The sequence below is a fragment of the Vipera berus genome (assembly GCF_964194415.1).
Source record: "Vipera berus genome assembly, chromosome: Z".
Lineage (NCBI taxonomy): Eukaryota > Metazoa > Chordata > Lepidosauria > Squamata > Viperidae > Vipera > Vipera berus.
The window spans coordinates 42,248,271-42,272,984 of NC_138205.1; the positions used below are offsets into that span (position 1 = coordinate 42,248,271).

The following is a 24,714-nucleotide window of genomic DNA, read 5'->3' on the forward strand; positions in this document are numbered from 1 at the left end:
TACCTTCAATTCTATTAACTTCTAACTTTGAAAAAGATTTTAAAATGGTCACTTTAATAACTAAATCAATATTAAAGGTAGGCATGCACTTACCTTATCCGATTTCCTCTTCTTTGCTAATTAGATTAAAAAAGGAGATATTTTATTATACCATCCCCTTAAAACGTTTTCAAGCTTAAATTTTGGTCCAAGAATTATGTCAGTGGTGGCGAACCTATGGCACGAGTGCCAGAGGTGGCACTCAGAGCCCTCTCTGTGGGCACTCACGCCATTGCCCCAGGCCCACCTCCCCCCGTGGCCCCCTCCTCACCAGCAGGCCCACCCAGAGGAGAGTCGCTCCCCCAAGCACAACCGGCGTGGAGCAGTGCAGCCAAGTACATGGCAGCTGGGCAGCAGTGACAAGACTCCGCCCTTGTGCCCCATTATGTGCAGATGATGCTGCAGAGTGCGGGCGGAGGGCATGGCCACCATGGCACTGCTGGGCCACCTGGGCAATCTGCAGTGGGCTATGGATGCAGTGGGTGGCCCCGTGGGTGAGCGAGGCTGAGCTGGGGTGGAGCAGGAGTGGAGCAGGGGCCGGTTTTGGGGCACTCAGTTTCTAAAAGGTTCGCCATCACTGGCCTATGTGGATCTGTATGTTAGAAATAATGCATTTGAAGTAATACAAACCAAAGTCCTGAGTCTATACTTCTAACCAGAGAGCTCATTCTTGTCTCAAATTAGAAACAGAGATACGCAAAACTGAAGTTAGGGCATGAAGGCTGATATTAAACTTTGATTAGTATATTAAGTTATCCCCCTCAGGTTTATTTCAACTAATAAAGACTGATAATTTTCCATCAAGTTGGCATAATGTCATAGAACAAAAACTAGTGACGTATGGGTTATCAACAGAATACATGCGATTTATGTGGTATAACAATACCAAGCATACACTTCTGCAAAGCCTACTACCTCAAGTGTGGTTTCATTGGCCAAGCATGGAGGCTTGTTTGGGAGCCTCTCTGGCATTGGAACACAACGCTAGACCTTAATCTAGTTGCGCTGTTCCCGCTTCTAGGCTGATTTTGGTTTTGCAAGGGTTTTCACTGCTTGTTTGCCTTCTTTATGGACTCAGCTAGGTGGCGGGCTTCACAGTGCCTCCTCCACCCATGAGGTACCCATGCATGCTTAACGACCTGCACATTTACCTAACAGTGGCATTAGGGAGAGCAGGGGTGAGAGTCATTAAGTAAGTCTGTCTCACATAACAGTCATCACTATGACTGTAATAGATAGTGCCCATTATGGTTGTAGGTTGAACATTACCATAATTAATAATTAATCTGTTCCTTTACAACATATATCCATCAGAGCAAGTCAAAGTGCTTTCATTCTCTTAAGGTCATTTCTGAAAACTATGTCTTTAGACCCACAGTAGTATAAAATTGGCCAATAATAACTCAGTGGCATTGGCAGCCTCTCTCTCCCCTGCCCCCAAAGTTAGGTACCTTATTTGAATCAAAATCTTTTGCATTAGACTTCATATCTCAAAGTGCTCAAGGTGCAAGATTGTCCCTTTGAACCCACCAAATTCCACCAAAACAGCCTTCTAAAGATCTCTCATCAGAATTTGACTGAAGTGGCAGCCAAATTCAACATCTATTCCTCATTCTAGAAAGAGACTTCTATCTTTACAAAAGACCATGCACATAAACCCATCTTTGTTTCAGCTTACCTTTCTTTTCAGATCCATATGACCAGTCATTATCATTTATGTCATCATTGTCCTCTTGATCACTCTCAGATTTGTTCATGTTATTACTACTTGCTATCCTGCAGCAGGGAGAACAAGAAGAAAAAGCGTGCTTTTCTTTTTATTTTGGGATGAAAGACTGCAATTAGAATTGCCACTTTCTATTCTCCAAGCCACTAACTCATGCAAAGGGTGACTGCCAGAAAGTGTAATACTGCTCCATGGCATTGCCAGGCAATGAGGAAGCTCAAAGAAGATTGGCAAGTGTATTATATGAAATGGGTATAAATCCTATGAAAAGGATGAGCAGAGTTCAGGCTTCCAAGATTGATGTTTCTGTCTTTTTGAAACCTAGAAAATCAGACCCACCAACACAATATTCACAATTGAGAAATTGGTCTTGAGTAATACTACTGAATGGAGCTTGCTGTCCTTCCATACAATTATTCCAAATTGCCCATTAATTGCAGTAGTATAATAGAAAGTAGGTAGAAAGTTGGAAACTCTTTTAGGATTAAATATATTAAAAGACAAAGTCCAGCCCAAACAAGCAAATGTCTTAATTACCAACTGAGGTTACTATATTTTGTTAGAATGTACAGCATGCTTCCTCAACCTGGATGCTATCTACGTATGGATTCTAATTTCCAGAATTCAGCAGCCACTATTGGGGAAAGCTGGTTTACAGACTGGATAGCATTTCTGATGAAACTTGTCAGCAAGCCAGTGAGGTAGGTCAATACAGATTCAAACTTCAGTGGAAATAAGAAGCTAAAACACCCAAGAGTTTTTTTGTTCTAAGAATTGACAATTTGATGCAAAAAATAAAACTTGTACCAAATGCTTTTTTGACTTGCAGCTCAGTCTCTTAATTGGAATGCCACAGGAAGTCAAAACTCTCACATTGTGCTGAGTGCATTCCTCCATCATGATGTACAAGCAGAGAATTTGCTTCAGGGGTCAACATTTTGCAATTACAGGCTATCCCTTGCCATATTTTAGCAGCTGTGGGAGCAGAGGTACCATACAGAAATATGGATTTGATTGCCTATTTTATTGTTTAAGTCATGTCCAACTCTTTGTGACCCCATGGATCAACGCACACACCAAACTCCACTATCTTCCACTGTCTCCTGTATTCATGTTCATCGCATCGATGACTCTATCTAACCACCTCATCCTCTGCCATCTCTTTCTCCTTTTGCCTTCAATCTTTCCCACCATCAGAATCTTCTCCAATTAGTCTTTTCTTCTCCTTTGGTGGCCAAAATATTTGAACTTCAGTTTTAGTATCTGTCCTTCCAAAGGACAGTCAGGGTTGATTTCCTTTAGGATTGACTGATTTGATCTCCTTGCAGTCCAAGGGACTCTCAAGAGTCTTCTCTGAAATGACAATTCAAAGGCATCAATTCTTCGGTGCTCAGCGTTCCTTATGGTCCAAATTTCACAGTAATACATTACTATTGGGAAAAACCATAGCTTTAACTATACAAACCTTTGTCAGCAAAGTGATGTCTCTGCTTTTCATTGTGCTGTATAGGTTTGCCATAGCTTTCCTCCCAAAGAGCACAGTCTTTTAATTTCATGGCTGCAGTCACCACCTGCAGTGATCTTGAAGCCCAAAGCAAAATCTATCACTGCTTTCATTTCTTCCACTTCTGTTTGCCAGGATGTGATGGGACCAGATGCCATGGTGTTATTTTATGTAATGTTGGTTTTCAAACCAACTTTTCTACTCTCCTCTTTCATTTGCACCAAGAGGATCTTTCAAGCCTCTTCACTTTCTGCCATTAGAATGGTATTGTTTGCATATCTGAGTTTGTTGATATTTCTCCCAGTAAATTTAATTCCAGCTTGTGATTCATTGAGCTTGGCATTTTGCATGATGTATTCCGCATTTAAGTTAAATAAGCAAGATGACAATATACAACCTTATCATACTCCTTTCCCTATTTTGAACAATCAGTTGATCCATGTCCGATTCTAATGTTACTTCTTGACAGGTTTTTTAGACAGGTAATTTGGTCTGGTTCTCCACTCTAAGAACTTGCCACAGTTTGTTGTGATGCACACAATCCAAACCTTTAGGGTAATCAATGAAGCAGGAATAGATATTTTTATGGAGTTCCCTTGTTTTCTTCATAATCCATTGAATAATTGCCTTTGATATCTCCACGTTCTTCACCATGGCAAACAAAAGTAAAATGATGCAAAAATGCATCAGTTCATGCATAATTTAGGCTAGCGTGACAGTGAATAATGCATTACTTTAAGCATATAGAATAAACATAAAACAGTACAATCATAGGAATCTCAAAGTTGGATTTTCTTTTCTCCTTCTGATACTTCTGATTTTCAAGCAAATCATCCTTGGTCTCAGCTCTTTTCCTACTAGACCTCTAACATTCAGAGCATTCTCATGTCCTCACCTCCTATTGGCAATACGGCTGCTATTCCGACCCATACCAAGGCACTTCTCCAAGTGTGGGGCAAAGCGGGAGGCAGCAATGCTTCGACTACAGTTTGGGCACACACATTCCTTAGTCTTCCACTGGTTATAGACCTGGCCAAAAATATCCAGGCCTGGTTGATCCACAATTTCTGTAACAAAAAAAAGAAAGTAAGGATGTCTCTCAGTTGAACAAATAGCCAGGAAAAGAGCTACATACGTAAGCATCTCAAGAACTTCACCAAAGAGTAGCAGTTTAGATTGACAGAAGTTTAAAAGCAGTCCAGTTTGCCCTTCTTTTAAGATAAGCATTACAAGAAGAATACTGACCTACAATGTAGTCATCACTGCTGCTACCAGAACAATTCTCAATCACAGAGGGGGAGGCAAGAGCCTCCAGATACTAGAATAGCTCTGATCAGCAGACACATATGTATCACTCTTTCAACTCTCTCAAAGCTCCTTGGATAATCGTAGAATGATCTTTGTCTAGCTTACCATTATTAGGCAATAAAAGTTAAAACAGTGGCTGGATGAGTGGGGAGCATTGTAGGATATATATAAAAAATAAAATTTTGGGCTAAACTAGTATTGTTCAATTCATCAAAACAGTTTTCTCTCTTGTTTAAACTTCTTGCACAAAAAGAAATTATTTTGAGTTAAGCTGGGTTCCTGGTAACTTCATGGATAGTGTAATCTTCTTTGCAACAATACAAAAGCAATTCCCCATTGCCTTCTTTGAGGATAATTCATTCTCTTTCCCAGACTAGCTTACAAATCCAGCATTCCTGATCATCTTCCATCCAAGTACAAATCAAGCATAATTCTGTTTAGCTTCTGAGCCAAAAAATATACAGTCAGGTGCTGTCACCAGCTCAGCTACAAAGAGACAGAGCGTAACACTGTGTGCAGATGTGAGCCAGGTTATGAGGCAGCAAGTATGTCTGATTTTAAACACACACAAAAAATAGCACCCCAACTGGCAGCTGTGTATGCTTAGTTGAGGATAAGTTTATAGCTGGGTTTACACAAATGTATCCTAGACAAATGTCAGACATAACAAAACAAATATGTTTTGTAGACAAGTTTTAGAGAAGCATGTTTAATGTCTTGTATGAATCCAATGTATATAATAATCCTGAAATAGTATGTCCTATTATGCCATGTAGCAAGGTTTTACACCTAAGCAACATTCCTGGTAAGAAAATATAAGAAGGGGCACTGGCTAAAACACACACTTACCAAAGTCCTTCATACTATCAGGGTCTGTATCATCCAGAAAGAAGTATCCACATTTGACAGCCCGGTGTACCTCAAAGCACAAGCCCAGGCAAGCATCATCAATCAAGTCAGTATAAATATCATGAGCCAAAGCCTGCAAGGCAACAAGACCAAAAATTTCTTAACAGCAAGAACAAGGGACATTGGGAGATCTGTACATTATATATTATATTTCCCAATATAAAGAGAATGTATTCACTTTCAGGAAGCATGACATTTTAAAAAATCTCCTTAATATCTATATACAAATGTCAGATGGATGACTCGTAGCATACACATCTAAGCTAAGCTTTGACTATAGTGGGCTCTTCACTCTGTCCAAAAGAACTGGAAGATTTTTTTTCTTGGCTTTGCTCTATCAAAAGCTTTGCAACTTACCTCTAATTTGCTGTTATCCAGGCCCGACAAAGTCATTTCCTCCATTTTCATTTGCAACAGCTATCAGAAAAGATGCTGAAAATGCAACATAGTAGAGGCAAGACTGAAATGGGAATGGGTGCCCCTAAATGAAGACAGGCAAAAATATTCAATTATCACTTCAAGAAAATCTTACTTTCACAATGGAAAAGAAAGCAGTGAGTAAGATGTTATGTAGGACAGAAATATTAATGACAGTTTTAATTGATAATGCCTATAAATTACCAATAATTTTGAAAAGTGCACTTTGGGTGAGGATTGAGAGCCATTTTTGAAAAACCATTCTTGAAAGAAGTTTATAAAATCTATTTTACAAGTAGCCCTTGCCTGCAGCAGTTTTTGAAAGTATTTCTCAATGTTTAATATAGGTTCTACTACTGGTGGAAACCATATTCCTTTGCCTCCCCAGTTGACAATGCTATTGCTATGGTGTGGCAATGTATTAATGGGAAGGAATTATGGCCTCCTACACAGGGCTCAGCCTCTGAATTCATGTAATCCATCAAACTATTGTAGATGGTAACTTAACAAGTTCTATGTTGCTGAGTACATGCTGAGGGCATCCATGACCTCTGACTACCTGACAAATTCCTGGGAAATTAATCAAACTGCCAGATTGCCATCCTCTCTCACTTGTTGATAGCAGTGCAATATAGATATTCATTCCTTGCTCTAGCTCTGCTTTGTGTAGAAAGATGGGGTATAAATCTTATTAGAGATTTATAATGTAAATATACCATGCTTCTTTTTCTCCTCTACTTTGTAAAATTTCATGGCATTTTGTGGAAACAGACTGACATCTATGGCCTTAAATTCTGCACAGATGTAAGGTAAGCGTTCCAAACAGCCTCAAGAGGTAACTGTCAGATTGAGGTGAGGCACTTGTCAAATGCAGGCAACAGCAAGAAAGAAAAACAGAAATCTGAAAATAATCTGTTTGATGGCCTTTCCAAATCAACACCTTCACCTTCATCCACCAACTTCTGACTTACTCCTCTTAAGCTCCCCAGCACACTTCCATAGAAACTAAGGTCCCTAAACAGCTTTCTTTCTTTTTCTTTCTTTTGAAAGATACCAGATTAGATAAAACTAGATTGTAATCTAGCTATTTCCAGGATTCAAAAGTTTTTGCTGACTCCTGTTTCTCTTTTTCTGAGATTGTTCAGAGACCAATCAGAAGTTGTATCCTTCTGTAAATTGGCGCAAAGAAAAATCTTGCAAGCTTGTGCTGCACAGTAAAAGCTTTACTAATATGGAGCCCCAGAGCAGAAAAAGAGGCAATCTACATTTCAATGGTTTTGAAGGGGAGGGATGAGGAGAGAGGCAGAAGCATCTATATTAATGAGCTCTTACCTACTTTTGAAAAAAAAGAGAATGACCATGTAAAAACTTAGGCTGAAATTGTAGATCAACAAGCTCAGATGGGGAGCTCACAAATCAGCTATGCATTGTGTTAATAAAAGAACTGGGGTGGATGTGGTGTGTGTGTGTGTGTGTTTGTGTGTATGGGATAAAAATATATATGGGATAAAAAAATCTAACATTAACATACACGAAAAACAGAACCATTGCATCACTGATATTGATCAGTGCTACTCAAAACCTCTCTTTTCTTCTAAGAATTACAGGATCCAAAAATGCATCTTTAAAAAAAATTGTATTCAAATTCTCAGGCAGAGGTTTTACATACCAGTATGTATAACTGGAGAAGGAAATGGCAACCCACTCCAGTATCTTTGCCATGAAAACCCTATGGACAGTACCAAAAGGCAAAACGATATGACGCTGGAAGATGAGCCCCTCAGGTCGGAAGGCGTCCAATATGCTACTGGGGAAGAGCAGAGGGCTAGTACTAGTAGCGCCAGAAAGAATGAAGCGACTGGGCCAAAGCCGAAAGGACGCTCAGCTGTGGATGTGTCTGGTGGTGAAAGGAAAGTCCGATGCTGTAAAGATTTTTTCTCCATAGGAACCTGGAATGTAAGATCCATGAATCAAGGAAAGCTGGACGTGGTCAAACAAGAGATGACAAGACTGAACATCGACATCTTAGGTATCAGCGAACTAAAATGGACAGGAATGGGTGAATTTAATTCAGATGACCATCAGGTATACTACTGCGGGCAAGAATCCCTCAGAAGAAATGGAGTAGCCTTCATAGTCAATAAAAGAGTAGGAAAAGCAATACTGGGATACAATCCTCAAAATGACAGAATGATCTCAGTTCGAATCCAAGGCAAACCATTCAATATCACAGTAGTCCAAGTCTATGCCCCAACCACCAGTGCTGAAGAGGATGAAATTGACCAGTTCTAAGAAGCCCTACAGCACCTTATAGAACTAACACCAAAAAATGATGTCCTTATCATCATGGGGGATTGGAATGCTAAAGTAGGAAGCCAAAAGATAACTGGAATAAAAGGCAAGTTTGGCCTTGGAGTACAAAATGAAGCAGGGCACAGGCTGATAGAATTTTGTCAAGAGAATACGATGGTCATAGCAAACACTCTTTTCCAACAACCCAAGAGACGGCTCTACACATGGACATCACCAGACGGTCAACACAGAAATCAGATTGACTATATGCTCTGCAGCCAAAGATGGAGAAGCTCTATACAGTCAGTAAAAACAAGACCAGGAGCTGACTGTGGCTCAGATCATGAGCTTCTCCTTGCAAAGTTTAAGCTTAAACTGAAGAAAGTAGGGAAAAGCACTAGGCCAGTCAGGTATGAATTAAATCATATCCCTGTTGAATATACAGTAGAGGTGACAAATAGATTTAAGGAATTAGATCTGATAGACAGAGTGCCTGAAGAACTATGGACAGAGGTTCGCGACATTGTACAACAGGTAGCAACCAAAACCATCCCAAAGAAAAAGAAATGCAAGAAAGCAAAATGGCTGTCTGAGGAAGCTTTGCAAATAGCTGAGGAAAGGAGGGAAGCAAAAGGCAAGGGAGAAAAACATAGATATGCCCAATTGAATGCAGAATTCCAGAGAATAGCTAGAAGAGATAAGAATGCCTTCTTAAATGAACAGTGCAAAGAAATAGAAGAAAACAATAGAATAGGGAGGACCAGAGATCTTTTCAAGAAAATTGGAGAGATGAAGGGAACGTTTAATGCAAAAATGGGCATGATAAAGGACCAAAATGGCAGGGACCTAACAGAGGCAGAAGAGATTAAGAAGAGGTGGCAAAATTACACAGAAGAACTATACAAGAATGAGCTTAACGTCCCAGATAATCACAATGAGTTGGTCACTGACCTCGAGCCAGACATCCTAGAATGTGAAGTGAAGTGGGCCTTAGAAAAGCTGAGCAACAACAAAGCTAGTGGAGGTGACAGTATTCCAGCTGAGCTATTCAAAATCTTAAAAGACAGTGCAGTAAAAGTGCTACACTCAATTTGCCAGCAAATTTGGGAAACTCAACAGTGGCCACAGGATTGGAAAAGATCAGTTTACATTCCAATTCCAAAGAAAGGCAGTGCCAAAGAATGTTCAAACTATCGCACCATTGCACTCATTTCTCATGCTAGTAAAGTCATGCTTAAAATCCTACAAGCTAGACTTCAGCAGTATGTGGATCGAGAACTACCAGAAGTACAGGCAGGATTTCGAAGAGGCAGAGGAACTAGAGATCAAATTGCCAACATACGCTGGATCATGGAGAAAGCTAGGGAGTTCCAGAAAAACATCTACTTCTGCTTCATTGACTATGCTAAAGCCTTTGATTGTGTGGATCATAACAAACTGTGGCAAGTTCTTAAAGAGATGGGAGTACCAGACCATCTTATTTGTCTCTTGAGAAACCTATATGCGGGTCAAGAAGCAACAGTGAGAACTGGACACGGAACCACTGATTGGTTCAAAATTGGGAAAGGAGTCCGGCAAGGCTGTATACTGTCACCCTGCCTATTTAACTTATATGCAGAGCACATCATGAGAAAGGCAGGGCTAGATGAATCAAAAGTTGGAATTAAGATTGCCGGAAGAAATATCAACAACCTAAGATACGCAGATGATACCACTCTAATGGCAGAAAGTGAAGAAGAACTAAAGAGCCTCTTGTTGCGGGTGAAGAAGGAGAGTGCAAAACTTGGGTTGAAACTTAACATTAAGAAAACCAAGATCATGGCATCTGGCCCACTCAATTCCTGGCAAATAGATGGGGAAGAAATGGAGGTAGTGACAGATTTTATTTTCCTGGGCTCCAAGATCACTGCAGATGGGGACTGTAGCCAAGAAATTAAAAGACGCTTGCTCCTGGGGAGGAAAGCCATGGCAAATCTAGACAGCACACTAAAAAGCAGAGACATCACCCTGTCAACAAAAGTGCGTATAGTCAAGGCTATGGTCTTCCCAGTTGCAATGTATGGCAGTGAAAGTTGGACCATAAGAAAGGCTGAGCGCCAAAGAATTGAGGCCTTTGAACTATGGTGCTGGAGAAGACTCCTGCGAGTCCCTTGGACTGCAAGGCGATCAAACCGGTCAGTCCTAGAGGAGATAAACCCTGACTGCTCTTTAGAAGGCCAGATCCTGAAGCTAAAACTCAAATACTTTGGCCACCTAATGAGAAGGAAGGACTCACTGGAGAAGAGCCTAATGCTGGGAAAGATCGAGGGCAATAGAAGAAGGGGACGACAGAGAATGAGGTGGCTGGATGGAGTCACTGAAGCTGTAGGCGTGAGCTTAAATGGACTCCAGAAGATGGTAGAGGACAGGAAGGCCTGGAGGAACATTGTCCATAGGGTCGCGATGGGTCGGACACGACTTCGCAGCTAACAACAACAACATGTATAACTCATGGCTTTTTAAACATTGCAATGTCCTGTTTTACAGGACATTTAAAATGAGATGCCAACTAATAATGTAATCTATGTTTACTACATCACTGCAAGGTTAGAACCTTTTAAAAAGGGGTGTCGGTTTTTAAAAATCCCCCATGGGGCGGGGTTAGATTGGCACTGAGAAATGAGAAAGTAATCCATATATACATGAAAACACCGCACAAAACTGCCCTTTCTCTAATATAAGGGAGTTGTCATCTGTAGTTGATAGACTAAAAGATGCAAATAAACCAGTCTCTGTCTCTCTCTTACATACACCCTATATTGTGATGGATTTGCTCAAGAGAAATCCATCCCTTAATCTTTAATAGAGCTTGCTTACAAAGAATGGATGGGCTTGCAAAGCTTAGTAATAATTTCAAGGTTCCTTTGGCACCCTATTGTTGGGGGAAGTACTCCTTTAACACCAGATGCAGCCTTCATTAGCTTAACAAAGACAAAACAAAACCTGGACATTATAGGATACCCAGATCTAATGCTTCCCTGTAGCCAGCCATCTGGAATCACCCTCCCTTCATCCTGGACACCTATCCATGCCTAAATTCAGCTGCCAAATAAGAAGTTGTCCATGTGGAACACTAGAAGACCACTAATGTGAGGACTGTTCTGAATATCATTGAATATTTACAATACCATGAGAAACAGGCAGCTTTAATATTCCTAGATGCAGAGAAGGCTGACAATTTAAATTGGACTTTTATGTTTAAAGTCCTGGAAGAAATGGACTTTGGAGAGAACTTTATTTGTTCTTTATTGAGCAAGCAAAAATTGTTATTAATAGTGATTTAATTGATCGATGTGACATTCAAAAGGGTACAAGACAAGGATGCCCCTTGTTATTTATTTTGGTATTGGAAGTTTTAAATAGAAATATTAGGCAAGATGAGAGAATAATGGATATAAATATCAAGAAAGAAGTTTATAAATTGAGGGCATTTGCTGATGACTTGATTATATTCCTGCAGGACCCAAAAAATAAGATAGAATATATGTTGAGGAAATTAAATGAGTTTGGGGTTCTAGCAGGTTTTAAAATAAAAAAAACAGAAAACAATGTTGATCAACAATATATTCTTCCAGGATAGTGATATACTGAGTAAAAGGTCTGATTTTAAGGTTGAGAAAAAGGGAAGATATTTGGGGGTTATGTTGACAAACACAAACCTGTTTCAAAATAATTATGTACCTCTTTGGAGTGATATCAAAAAGGATTTACAAACATGGGACAAACTACGTTTATCATTACTGGGCAGAATTTAAGTAATTAAAATGATGTTTTACCAAATAAACTTTCTGTTCCAGACAATACCAATACTTGCAACGGATATTCCACTTAAACAGAGGTAGAGGGATATCTCTAAATGTATATGCCAAAGAAAGAAACCAAGAATTAAATACAAGTTACTGCAAGATGCTAGAGAAAGAGGGAATCTGGGTTTACCAGATTTGAAATTGTATTTTGATTGGTTTGGTTAAAAGAGTGGGTGGACCTCCAGAATAAGAGGCTACTTGATTTGGAAGGCCATTAATTAAGGTTTGGATGGCATGGGTATTTATGGTATGATAAAGTTAAATTAAATGTTGATTTTAATAATCATTTTATTAGGTGCACCATATTAAGAGTTTGGAATAAATATAAAACAAAGGTTGTTTTTTTTTTACAAAACTGCTCCTTTGGTTATCCCAAGAAGCTTTTTTTAGAAAAGAAATGGTGGAGAAGCCGGACTGGTGACATATGGTAAAATAGTATCTTTCAATTCTGGAGACCTCATCCTCAAGTCTAGGGAAGAATTAGAATTACAGTTGCAAGAAAAAGTATGTGAACCCTTTGGGATTACGTGGAGTTTTGCATGAATTGGCCATAAAATGCGCTCTAAACGTCATGTAAGTCACAACAATAGAAAAACACAGTCTGCTTAAAATAATACTACACAAACATTAGCTGTTGTCATGTTTTAATTGAACATAAGATGGAAACATTCACAGTGCTGGGTGGAAAAAGTATGTGAACCCCTAGCCTAATGACTTCTGCAAGAGCTAATTGGAGCCAGGAGTGAGCCAACCTTGACTCCAACCAGTGTGATGATATTGGATGTGTTACTGACAGCTGTCCTGCCCTTTAAAAACACACACCTGTTTTGGGTTTACTGGTCTCAAGAAGCACTGTCTGATGTGAACCATGCCTCGCAGAAAAAAGCTCTCAGAAAACCTACGATCAAGAATTGTTAACTTGCATGAAGCTGGAAAGGGTTACAAAAGTATCTCCAAAAGCCTTGATGTTCATGTGTCCACGGTAAGACAGACTGTCTACAAATGGAGAAAGTTTAGCACTGTTGCTACTCTCCCTAGGCGTGGTCGTCCTGTAAAAATGACTGCAAGAGCACAGCGCATAATGCTTAATGAGGTAAAGAAGAATCCTAGAGTGTCAGCTAAAGACCTACAGAAATCTCTGGCACATGCTAACATTTTTGTTGACACATCTACAATAAGGAAAACATTAAACAAGAATGGAGTACATGGGAGGACACCACGGAGGAAGCCATTGCTGTCCAAAAAAAATATTGCAGCACGTTTGAAGTTTGCAAAAGAGCACCTGGATGTTCCACAGCACTACTGGGAAAATATACTGTGGACAGATGAAACCAAAATTGAGTTGTTTGGGAAAAACACACAACACTATGTGTGGAGAAAAAAAAGGCACAGCACACCAACATCAAAACCTCATCCCCACTGTAAAACATGGCAGAGGGTTTGGGGCTGCTTTGCTGCCTCAGGGCTTGGACGGATTGTTGTCATTGATGGGAAAATGAATTCCAGAGTTTATCAGGACATTTTGCAGGAAAACGTACGACCATCTGCTGTGGCATGACCTTAAGAGAGTGATTCACACCAGACATCCCAAGAATATTGCTACACTTGAAACAGTTTTGTGAAGAGGAGTGGTCCAAAATTACTCCAGATCATTGTACAGGTCTGATCTGCAACTATAGGAAACGTTTGGTTGAGGTTATTGCTGCCAAAGGAGGGTCAACCAGTTATTAAGTCCAAAGGTTCACATACTTTTTCCACCCTGCACTGTGCATGTTTCCATCTTATGTTCAATTAAAACATGACAACAGCTAATGTTTGTGTAGTATTATTTTAAGCAGACTGTGTTTTTCTATTGTTGTGACTTACATGACGTTTAGAGCGCATTTTATGGCCAATTCATGCAAAACTCCACATAATCCCAAAGGGTTCACATACTTTTTCTTGCAACTGTAGACGGTCACGCTTGTCACTGGTTTACATATCAACAAATGAAGGAATGATTTAAATTAGACAAAAAAGGCCATGGTTCTGAGTTTGCTAAAAATGAATTGGAAATCCTACTATATGGTAGTGATGATTATATAATTGACAAGGTCTATAAAATGTCATTAAAATTGAATTTGGAAAATGAACATGTAAAACACTGTATGATCCAATGGGCAAGGAATTTTGGGTATAATGTGATGCTTGAACAATGGGAGAATATGTGGATAAAAGGCTTAAAATTCACATTTAATTATAACCTGAAAGAAAAATTTTACAAAATGTATCGCTGGTATTTAATATCAGATAAGTTATCTAGAACGTATAAAGGTATTTCAAATGAATGTTGTAAAGAAGGGACTTTTCATCATTTATGGTGGACTGGTGGCCCCCAGGGGGAGGGCCTTCTCTGTGGGCGCTCCGGCATTATGGAACCAACTGCCGGTGGAGCTCCGGATGGCACCAGACCTCCGAACTTTCCGTCGGGGCCTGAAGACCCACCTGTTTGAAATAGCTGGTCTGGCCTGATGGGGGATTATGGGTTTTTAATTGTTTTTAAATCTGTATTACTGTTTTAATTGGGCATGGGTTTAATCTTTTTTAATTTTTGTATTGTCTTTTTTATATATGCCCTGTGAACCGCCCTGAGTCCCTACCAAGGAGAAGGGCGGTATATAAATCAAATAAAACTCTAAACTCTAAACATGTGATAAGGCAAAGAAATATTGGAGTAGGTTTCATACATTAATGCAGAAAATTCTTAAAGTGAACATAAATATTAAACCAGAAACTTTCTTCCTCAGTCTAATGAAAAGAGAACTGGAAAAAAAATTGGAACTCTATATGGTTGATGGCAGCAAGATTGCTCTATGCATAAAAGTGGAAGGATGCCTCGATTCCTACCATGGACGAATGTTTACAAAAGCTGATGGAACTAGCAGAGATGGACCAAATTGACTGTGCTGATAAAAGAAATGAACATAAGCACCTTTATTTCTATTTGGAAACCGCTTCTGGACTTTGTGCTTGAGGAGGAAAATAAATGATATGATAATTTTGGGTTTCACCGATTAGACTGATTTGCTGATACAGAAATGGCTAGTGCATACTACTATAGAAATGTAAAAAGTTGAGATTGGATTCTAACGTTTGATTTTACTGCAACAAAGAGTTGGAAGTCAATGCCTTTTGTTTCTTCCCCTCCTTTTCATCACACTTTTTTGTTTTCCCTTTCTCTTTTCCCATTCCCTACTGTTGTCCCCTACTATTTGTTTTTCTATTTTCTCATTTTATGTTATAAATGAATAAAATAAAAAAAAACCAGACCACCACTTTTGTCATTACCAAGACTACACAATGGTGGTCAATTTTACCATCTATTTGGGCCACTTTTACAACTTGAAAATAAGAATTAATCTAGTTCTTATTTAAATTGGCTATTTATTGCACAGCATCTCTTGAAGCCTAGCTTTCACTTCCAATTGCCCCCCCCCCCCGTCCTGGACTTTGGTATCTCCCTTTTTAATCTCCCTCACTGCTTCACAGCTCTTCCTCAAAATATGCTGCTTTTACTACCATCAACTCTCTCCTTGGTTCCTGTGCCACCAAATCTTGCAATAGTTAAAATATCTAAATTTGGTGTGTGTTTCAAAAAAAACAGCAACCCTGTATCAGTGGCTCTCCTCAGTTGTTTTTCAATTTATTTTTCAAGCCACAGAATCAATTCAGGTCAACAAAAGCTGATATGTCCACCAGGTACTTAAATACCATGTAAGATTAATTTGGAGCCTGCCCTTCTCTTGCACAGGTTTATCTCTTCAGTGCAGAAACCGAACTGATGCTCAAATGTACAGTCTTTATACTGGTTACACTGGATGCTGCACAAGCACCCTGCCTGGAACAAATGTGAGCCTCCCCAGATGGCTTTATTCTCAAACCAAGGGGGGGCGGGGTACAAGTCACAGTTACTCATCAGAGGAAAACGAATTTGTGCTCTGTTCTGAGGAAATTTTACCTTTTCAATTATTACACCTCACATTCTAGAAAGAAATAGCATTGGAAATAAGTGTTGGAGCTAAGTCCTATTTTGAATTACAAAGAGATAGGACTTGAAAAACAAAGATGAAGTAACTATAAATGGAACATTTTCTGTGCTCTGATAGAAGTCTAAAAACAAGACCAGATAATAATGCTTAATTGCAAAAGAGAAACCCCAATAAAAGGAATTGATCTTAAATTTTCTGTCCTATAATTCCTGTCACCACTATCCAACTTGAATAAGTTGGCTGCTGGAATCAAGTTGGGAAACAATTCATTCAGAGCTATTATGTGCCTTCCATGCCTTCTCTGAATTCCAAGCAACTCCTCCCTTAATCCAATTCAGCCTTTCTTTATTATATCCATCAGTTTCCAGACCTTTCTGAATATCTACTGTCAGCTCCTCCTAATTGTATTATCTTCTTTAGCTGAGTCTTCTACTTCATACCATATTTTTGCCTTTAATTAAGTAAAAAAAGAAGAGATAAAAAAGAATACTTATACATGAATATGAGAGTCACTCATGAGATAGGTTGAAGTACTGGATTTGAAATGAAGGAGACCCCAAGTCCTAGTTCCTTCCCTAGGCATGGAAACCAGCTGGGTACTTTGGACTAATTACTTTCAGCTTCAACTTAGGAAGTATAAAAAAGCTCTTATTCCTTTCCCCACCCCAGTGATTTTCACAAAACCATCAAATACTTCCGCTTATTTTGACTACAATATACTTTTTCCTCACCAAGTGGGTTACGATTGTTAAATGAGATCTCCATGAATTTAAGTATCTACACTACAACCACAACAATGATATTGCATCAGAATCAGAATCGAGCTGGAAAGGATCTCGGAGGTCTTCTAGTCCATCCCGCTGCTCAAACAGGAGACCCTATACTATTTCAGACAAGTGGCTGTCCAGACTCTTCTTTAAAACCTCGTGATGAAGCACCCACAATGTCTGAAGGCTATTTCACTGGATAATTGTCCTCCTTAATTCTGGGTTGCTCCTCTCCTTGATTAGTTTCCATCCATCATTTCTTGTCTTGCCTTCTGGTGCTTTGGAAAATAAACTGAACGCCTCCCTTGTGGCAGCCTCTCAAATACTGGAATCCTTCTATCATGTCCCCCCCCCCCTTGTCCTTTTCTCTAGACTGGCCATACCCAAATCCTGCAACCATTCTTCATATGTTTTAGTCTCCAGGCCTTTGATCATCTTAAGTTTCTCTTCTTTGCGCTTTTTCCAAAATCTCAACATCTTTTTTGTAATGTGACCAAAACTGGATGCAGTATTCTAGATGTGGCCTAAGGTTTTATAAAGCGGTACTAATACTTCACATGATTTTGATTCTATGCCTCTCTTTATACAACAGCTTTTTTGGTGGCTGCTGCACACTGCTGGCTCATTGTCCACTAAGGTCCCTCTCACAGTTACTGTTTTTGAGCCAGGTTTTTCACCTAATCTGTACTTGTACCTTTGGTTTTTCCTGCCCAGGTGTAAAACTTTGCTTTTCTCCACATTTCATTTTGCTGGATAGGGCTCATTGTTCAAGTCTGTCAACATCTTTTTGGATCCTGAGCTTGTCTTCTCGGGTGTTGGCTACTCCTGCCAGTTTAGTGCCATCTAAAAATTTGATGAGTTCCCCTTCTATTCCCTTATCTAAGTCATTTATGAAGATATTGAAGAATACTGGGCAAATTACATCCACAGTAAAAAAAAATTTGAAGATGAGATTTTAAATCTGTTGGGGTGCAAAAAAGGGAAGAATTTACATAGGGCTAGGATTTCATATTTATAAACAAAAATTTCTACATAAATATTTTTTTAAAAAAGGATAACCATATTTCATTATAGTTGTCCGTATGAAGTCCATGACTGTAGGTAAATCGCAAATAACATCTTTTCCACCCCACTAATACAGCTAAAGTACAGCTGTAGTGCATCTGGGGAGTGCCACTTTGAGAAAAGGGGCTTTCATCCTTGCTTTTATCATGCTCACTTTTTCATTCTCATTTATCCTGGGTGCTGCCCTTGTACACATCCTTCAAGAAATATTTCATTTGGTAAAAGGAGTTGTCAGTCACATTCTGCCCTCATCCAGACCTAGTTGGTTACTCTTCCTCACTAGCTCAGCAACTGCCTTATCAGATCAAGGATTGCTCTGGTTTACCCCAATAGTAGAGCATTTGCTTTGGAAATGTTCAGCTGTATGTTCCCAACATTCCACATTCTGAGATAAGCTAGGTCTAATATGTGCAGTAAAAATTGGTATGCTTGCTACATTTATATCTTATTGCTCTTTCAGGAAAATCAGAGGACACAAGTTGTTTCTTCCCTCATTTTATCTTGACCACAACCTAGAGAAGTAGACTAAACTATGTATGTGAGCCAGGCCCAAGATTATTTACTAAGTTTTGTAACTAGAGATTTCTAATCGAGCCTCTCCTGCACAGTGATATCTAACCACTATCCTGTGCTAATTCTTGTTAAGCTTGTCTCCAATAATTTACTCCATCTTATACAATGAAGAAAGTTGTTCTATAATGTTATATCAGGTCAAAGTTCCCTTTAACCAACCTTTCAGTGTCCAGCAGTGAATAATCCAGTGTTCTGAAACATTGTAAACCAGGGTAAATTCAAAAGCAATCCCTAATTCTTTTTTTTATCACAGAGGCTTTATTGAACAATGCTGGTTAGTAGCTGCTCCTCCAAAAATTTAATTATCTTTTAATCAGGTCTCCAAGCAAACAATTGTTTTCCTGCCCAATCCCCATCCCACATCTTCTTATCCACCCCATTTCTTACTTCACCCCATCCCTGCCTATTTGCCTGACCATTACCCCTCCCATAGCAGCCCATAGACCTACTTTCCCTTCCCCAAATTTTTGCCCTCCCCTTTCCATTTACTTACCTCCACACACGGGGCAGGAAGAGGAAGAGAAGTCTCACAATCGACCACCTCCCCCTTGATGGCCCGTGGCTGCTTCCCAGGCGGCCTGCCGGGCCCCAGGCGAAGCAGCCATGCCCCCTCCTCACCGGGCCCCAGCTCAACGCAAGGGCCCTGGCAGGAAGAAGAAAAGAGAGAGTCGATCAGATGGATAGGTCACTCCGGCCTAACGCATCCGCCTCCTTTTCTTTTACAGCAGTTCCGACACTGACGGTAGCAATAGGGAAGGGGGAAACACCTTTTGCAATAGAGACTCAACCGAACATGCTGGTCACGGGGCGGGCACCGGAGGAGGGCAGAAAAAAGATGTGGGGAGAAGGGCGCCCAATGGAGTTGCTCTTAAGGGAGGAGCGAAGGAAGCGACCAACCGACGTGGTTTCTGTTTCTTCCTTTTCTCCTCCCCGTCTCTCTGTCATCAAGGTTGTTGTCGAGGAGTCGCTGCTTACTGGTACATTGTTACATTTGATGTAGAATGTCAGAATTTTCCGGGGTTATGGGGAAGGGACAACGTGCGCGCGTGTACACTTAAACTCAAACCTGGCGGATATATGAACTCGCACTCGCATCTTTGTGCTGATGAACTCGCTCCTAGACCCTAGCCCTCGCTCCTGAGCCCCGCCTAGACCCTAACTTTGGAAAACAAATGCAAAACGTGCCACTGAACCAGGGCGAAGGAGTTGCTTATAGTCTACCACTCCGGCCAATTCTTTCCCAGGTATTCAGGTCTGGAATCCATGTAGTTAGGTGGAAAATAATGTCCCTTGAGTTAACTTCAGCAGCCTCTTCCCGATCCGATGCTACCCAGAATTCTCAGACTTGTGCAAATTTTCCACACTTCTGGAAAGGACTGGGAAGAAAACACACCAAAATAGGATTTCCAGGTTTGAACCCTCACTTATTTTCCCATCACGAAAATTAAGCACTGTTTGTCCTCTCAAATTCTGCTTGCAGAGCTTAGCCTGCATTCCAACATACAGAGATGCAATTACAGTACTAATTCAAGTTTGAAAAATGCAGACCCCTAGTTTAACTTGAGGGACATTGTGTATGTATGTGATTGACAGATCTATTTGGATTCAGATCTCTTCGTGAAGGATTTTCAGTTAAAAGGAAAAAAAAGTTCAAGAGGCTAGCTTTTAATGTATGCTAAAGTAGTTCAGTATTTCAAATAGTGTACATATTTGTACACTGTCCCCAAATAGATGGGGAAGAAATGGAGGTAGTGACAGATTTTATTTTCCTGGGCTCCAAGATCACCGCAGACAGGGTCTGCAACCAAGAAATTAAAAGACGCTTGCTCCTGGGGAGGAAAGCCATGGCAAATCTAGACAGCACACTAAAAAGCAGAGACATCACCCTGTCAACAAAAGTGCGTATAGTCAAGGCAATAATAGTAATAATAATAATAATAATAATAATAATAATAATAATAATAATAATAATAATAATAATAATAAGAAGAAGAAGAAGAAGAAGAAGAAGAAGAAGAAGAAGAAGAAGTTGGAAGGGACCTTGGAGGTCTTCTAGTCCAACCCCTTGCTCAGGCAGGAAACCCTATACCATTTCAGACAAGTGGCTGGCCAGTCTCTTCTTAAAAACTTCCACTGTTGGAGAATTCACCACTTCTGGAGGCAGGTTGTTCCCCTGGTTAGTTGTTCTAACTGTCAGGAAATTTCTCCTTAGTTCTAGGTTGCTTCTCTCCTTGACTAGTTTCCATCCATTGCTTCTTGTCCTGCTTTCAAGTGCTTTGGAGAATAGCTTGACTCCCTCTTCTTTGTGGCAGCCCCTGAGATATTGGAACACTGCTATCATGTCGCCCCACACCCTTCTCTTTGTTAAACTACACATACCTAATTCCAGCAACCTTTCCCTATATGTTTTACCCTCCAGTCCCCCAATCATCTTTGTTGCTCTTCTCTGTACTCTTTCTAGAGTCTCGACATCTTTTTTACATCGTGGTGACCAAAACTGGATGCAGTATTCCAGGTGTGGCCTTACCAAGGCATTGTAAAGTGGTATTAGTACTTCACGTGATCTTGATTCTATCCCTCTGTTAATGCAGCCTAGCACTGTGTTGGCTTTTTTGGCAGCTGCAGCACACTGCTGGCTCATATTGAAGTGATTGTCTACTAGGACTCCGAGATCCCTCTCACAGTTACTACTATTGAGCAAGGTACCACCTATACTATACCTGTGCATTTGATTTTTCCTGCCTAAATGTAGAACCTTACTTTTTTCACAACTGAATTTCATTTTGTTAGATAGCACCCAGTGTTCGAGTCTGTCCAGATCCTCCTGTATTTTAAGCATATCTTCTGGAGTATTGGCTATTCCTGCCAGCTTGGTGTTGTCTGCAAATTTGATGAGTTCCCCATCTATCCCCTCATCCAAATCGTTGATGAAGATGTTGAAGAGCACTGGACCCAGAACAGAGCCCTGGAGCACCCCACTACACACTTCCTTCCATGTAGATGCAGTTCCATTGAGGACCACACGCTGAGTACGGCCTGTCAGCCAGCTACGAATCCATCTGGTGGTGATGCTATCTAACCCACATTTTTCTATCTTATCAAGTAGTAGGTTGTGATCTACTTTATCAAATGCCTTACTGAAGTCCAAGTAAATTATATCTACAGCATTCCTCTGGTCCACTAGTTTTGTCACTTGGTCAAAGAATGCAATAAGATTTGTCTGGCACGATCTGTTTTTGACAAACCCATGTTGGCTTTTAGTGATACCTTTGTTCGCATCAAGGTGTTCGCTGATTTGTTGTTTGATTATCTTTTCCAGAATCTTCCCAGGTATTGAGGTCAGGCTGATAGGTCTGTAGTTTCCTGGGTCTATTTTTTTCCCTTTTTTGAAGATGGGAACTACATCAGCTCTCTTCCAGTCCTCTGGTAGTTCCCCAATGTTCCAGGATCTTTGAAAAATATAGTTCAGTGGTTCTGAGATCACGTCTGCCAGTTCCTTGAGAACCTTGGGGTGTAATCCATCTGGTCCTGGTGATTTGAACTCATCTAGGCTGGACAGGCCCCTTCATGGATTACTGCCTTGTCGTGGCGAAGGGGCTTGCGTAATTCAATGAAGCTATGAGCTATGCCGTGCAGGGCCACCCAAGACGGAAAGGTCATAGCAGAGAGTTCTGACAAAACATGATCCACTGGAGAAGGAAATGGCAAACCACTCCAGTATCTTTGCCATGAAAACCCTATGGACAGTACCAAAAGGCAAAACGATATGACGCTGGAAGATGAGCCCCTCAGGTCGGAAGGCGTCCAATATGCTACTGGGGAAGAGCAGAGGGCTAGTACTAGTAGCGCCAGAAAGAATGAAGCGACTGGGCCAAAGCCGAAAGGACGCTCAGCTGTGGATATGTCTGGTGGTGAAAGGAAAGTCCGATGCTGTAAAGATTCTTTCTCCATAGGAACCTGGAATGTAAGATCCATGAATCAAGGCAAGCTGGACGTGGTCAAACAAGAGATGACAAGACTAAACATCGACATCTTAGGTATCAGCGAACTAAAATGGACAGGAATGGGTGAATTTAATTCAGATGACCATCAGGTATACTACTGCGGGCAAGAATCCCTCAGAAGAAATGGAGTAGCCTTCATAGTCAATAAAAAAGTAGGAAAAGCAATACTGGGATACAACCCTCAAAATGACAGAATGATCTCAGTTCGAATCCAAGGCAAACCATTCAATATCACAGTAGTCCAAGTCTATGCCCCAACCACCAGTGCTGAAGAGGATGAAATTGACCGGTTCTATGAAGCCCTACAGCACCTTATAGAACTAACACCCAAAAATGATGTCCTTATCATCATGGGAGATTGGAATGCTAAAGTAGGAAGCCAAAAGATAACTGGAATAACAGGCAAGTTTGGCCTTGGAGTACAAAATGAAGCAGGGCACAGGCTAATAGAATTTTGTCAAGAGAATACGATGGTCATAGCAAACACTCTTTTCCAACAACCCAAGAGATGGCTTTACACATGGACATCACCAGACGGTCAACACAGAAATCAGATTGACTATATGCTCTGCAGCCAAAGATGGAGAAGCTCTATACAGTCAGTAAAAACAAGACCAGGAGCTGACTGTGGCTCAGACCATGAGCTTCTTTTTGCAAAGTTTAGGCTTAAATTAAAGAAAGTAGGGAAAAGTGCTAGGCCAGTCAGGTATGAATTAAATCATATCCCTGTTCAATATACAGTAGAGGTGACAAATAGATTTAAGGAATTAGATCTGATAGACAGAGTGCCTGAAGAACTATGGACAGAGGTTCACAACATTGTACAACAGGTAGCAACCAAAACCATCCCAAAGAAAAAGAAATGCAAGAAAGCAAAATGGCTGTCTGAGGAAGCTTTGCAAATAGCTGAGGAAAGGAGGGAAGCGAAAGGCAAGGGAGAAAAAGAAAGATATGCCCAATTAAATGCAGAATTCCAAAGAATAGCTAGAAGAGATAAGAATGCCTTCTTAAATGAACAATGCAAAGAAATAGAAAAAAACAATAGAATAGGGAGGACCAGAGATCTTTTCAAGAAAATTGGAGAAATGAAGGGAACGTTTAATGCAAAAATGGGCATGATAAAGGACCAAAATGGCAGGGACCTAACCGAGGCAGAAGAGATTAAGAAGAGGTGGCAAAATTACACAGAAGAACTATACAAGAATGAGCTTAACGTCCCTGATAATCACAATGAGGTGGTCACTGACCTCGAGCCAGACATCCTAGAATGTGAAGTGAAGTGGGCCTTAGAAAAGCTGAGCAACAACAAAGCTAGTGGAGGTGACAGTATTCCAGCTGAGCTATTCAAAATCTTAAAAGACGATGCAGTAAAAGTGCTACACTCAATTTGCCAGCAAATTTGGAAAACTCAACAGTGGCCACAGGATTGGAAAAGATCAGTTTACATTCCAATTCCAAAGAAAGGCAGTGCCAAAGAATGTTCAAACTATCGCACCATTGCACTCATTTCTCATGCTAGTAAAGTTATACTTAAAATTATACAAGCTAGACTCCAGCAGTATGTGGATCGAGAACTACCAGAAGTACAGGCAGGATTTCGAAGAGGCAGAGGAACTAGAGATCAAATTGCTAACATACGCTGGATCATGGAGAAAGCTAGAGAGTTCCAGAAAAACATCTACTTCTGCTTCATTGACTATGCTAAAGCCTTTGATTGTGTGGATCATAACAAACTCTGGCAAGTTCTTAAAGAGATGGGCATACCAGACCATCTTATTTGTCTCTTGAGAAACCTATATGCAGGCCAAGAAGCAACAGTGAGAACTGGACACGGAACCACTGATTGGTTCAAAATTGGGAAAGGAGTCCGGCAAGGCTGTATACTGTCACCTTGCCTATTTAACTTATATGCAGAGCACATCATGAGAAAGGCAGGGCTAGATGAATCAAAAGTTGGAATTAAGATTGCTGGAAGAAACATCAACAACCTAAGATATGCAGATGATACCACTCTAATGGCAGAAAGTGAAGAAGAACTAAAGAGCCTCTTGTTGCGGGTGAAGAAGGAGAGTGCAAAACTTGGGTTGAAACTAAACATTAAGAAAACCAAGATCATGGCATCTGGCCCTCTCAATTCCTGGCAAATAGATGGGGAAGAAATGGAGGTAGTGACAGATTTTATTTTCCTGGGCTCCAAGATCACTGCAGATGGGGACTGTAGCCAAGAAATTAAAAGA

At 40.4% G+C, this 24,714-nt stretch overlaps 1 protein-coding gene across 2 annotated transcripts in view; it reads right to left on the reverse strand.

Annotated features, from left to right (window-relative positions):
* ATXN7L3 (ataxin 7 like 3) overlaps positions 1-19,224 on the reverse strand; it is a 34,903-nt gene extending 15,679 nt beyond the window's left edge. For both annotated transcript variants that reach the window (XM_081343814.1, XM_081343813.1), the window contains exons 1-6: positions 18,967-19,224; positions 5,844-5,967; positions 5,427-5,559; positions 4,165-4,336; positions 1,718-1,815; positions 94-116 (exon numbers count right to left, since the gene is read on the reverse strand). In XM_081343814.1, the coding sequence (XP_081199940.1) occupies positions 94-116; positions 1,718-1,815; positions 4,165-4,336; positions 5,427-5,559; positions 5,844-5,894 (477 nt within the window). In that variant the 5' untranslated portion in view covers positions 5,895-5,967; positions 18,967-19,224. The remainder of the gene's footprint in view (positions 1-93; positions 117-1,717; positions 1,816-4,164; positions 4,337-5,426; positions 5,560-5,843; positions 5,968-18,966) is intronic.
* Between the last annotated feature and the right edge of the window lie 5,490 nt (positions 19,225-24,714).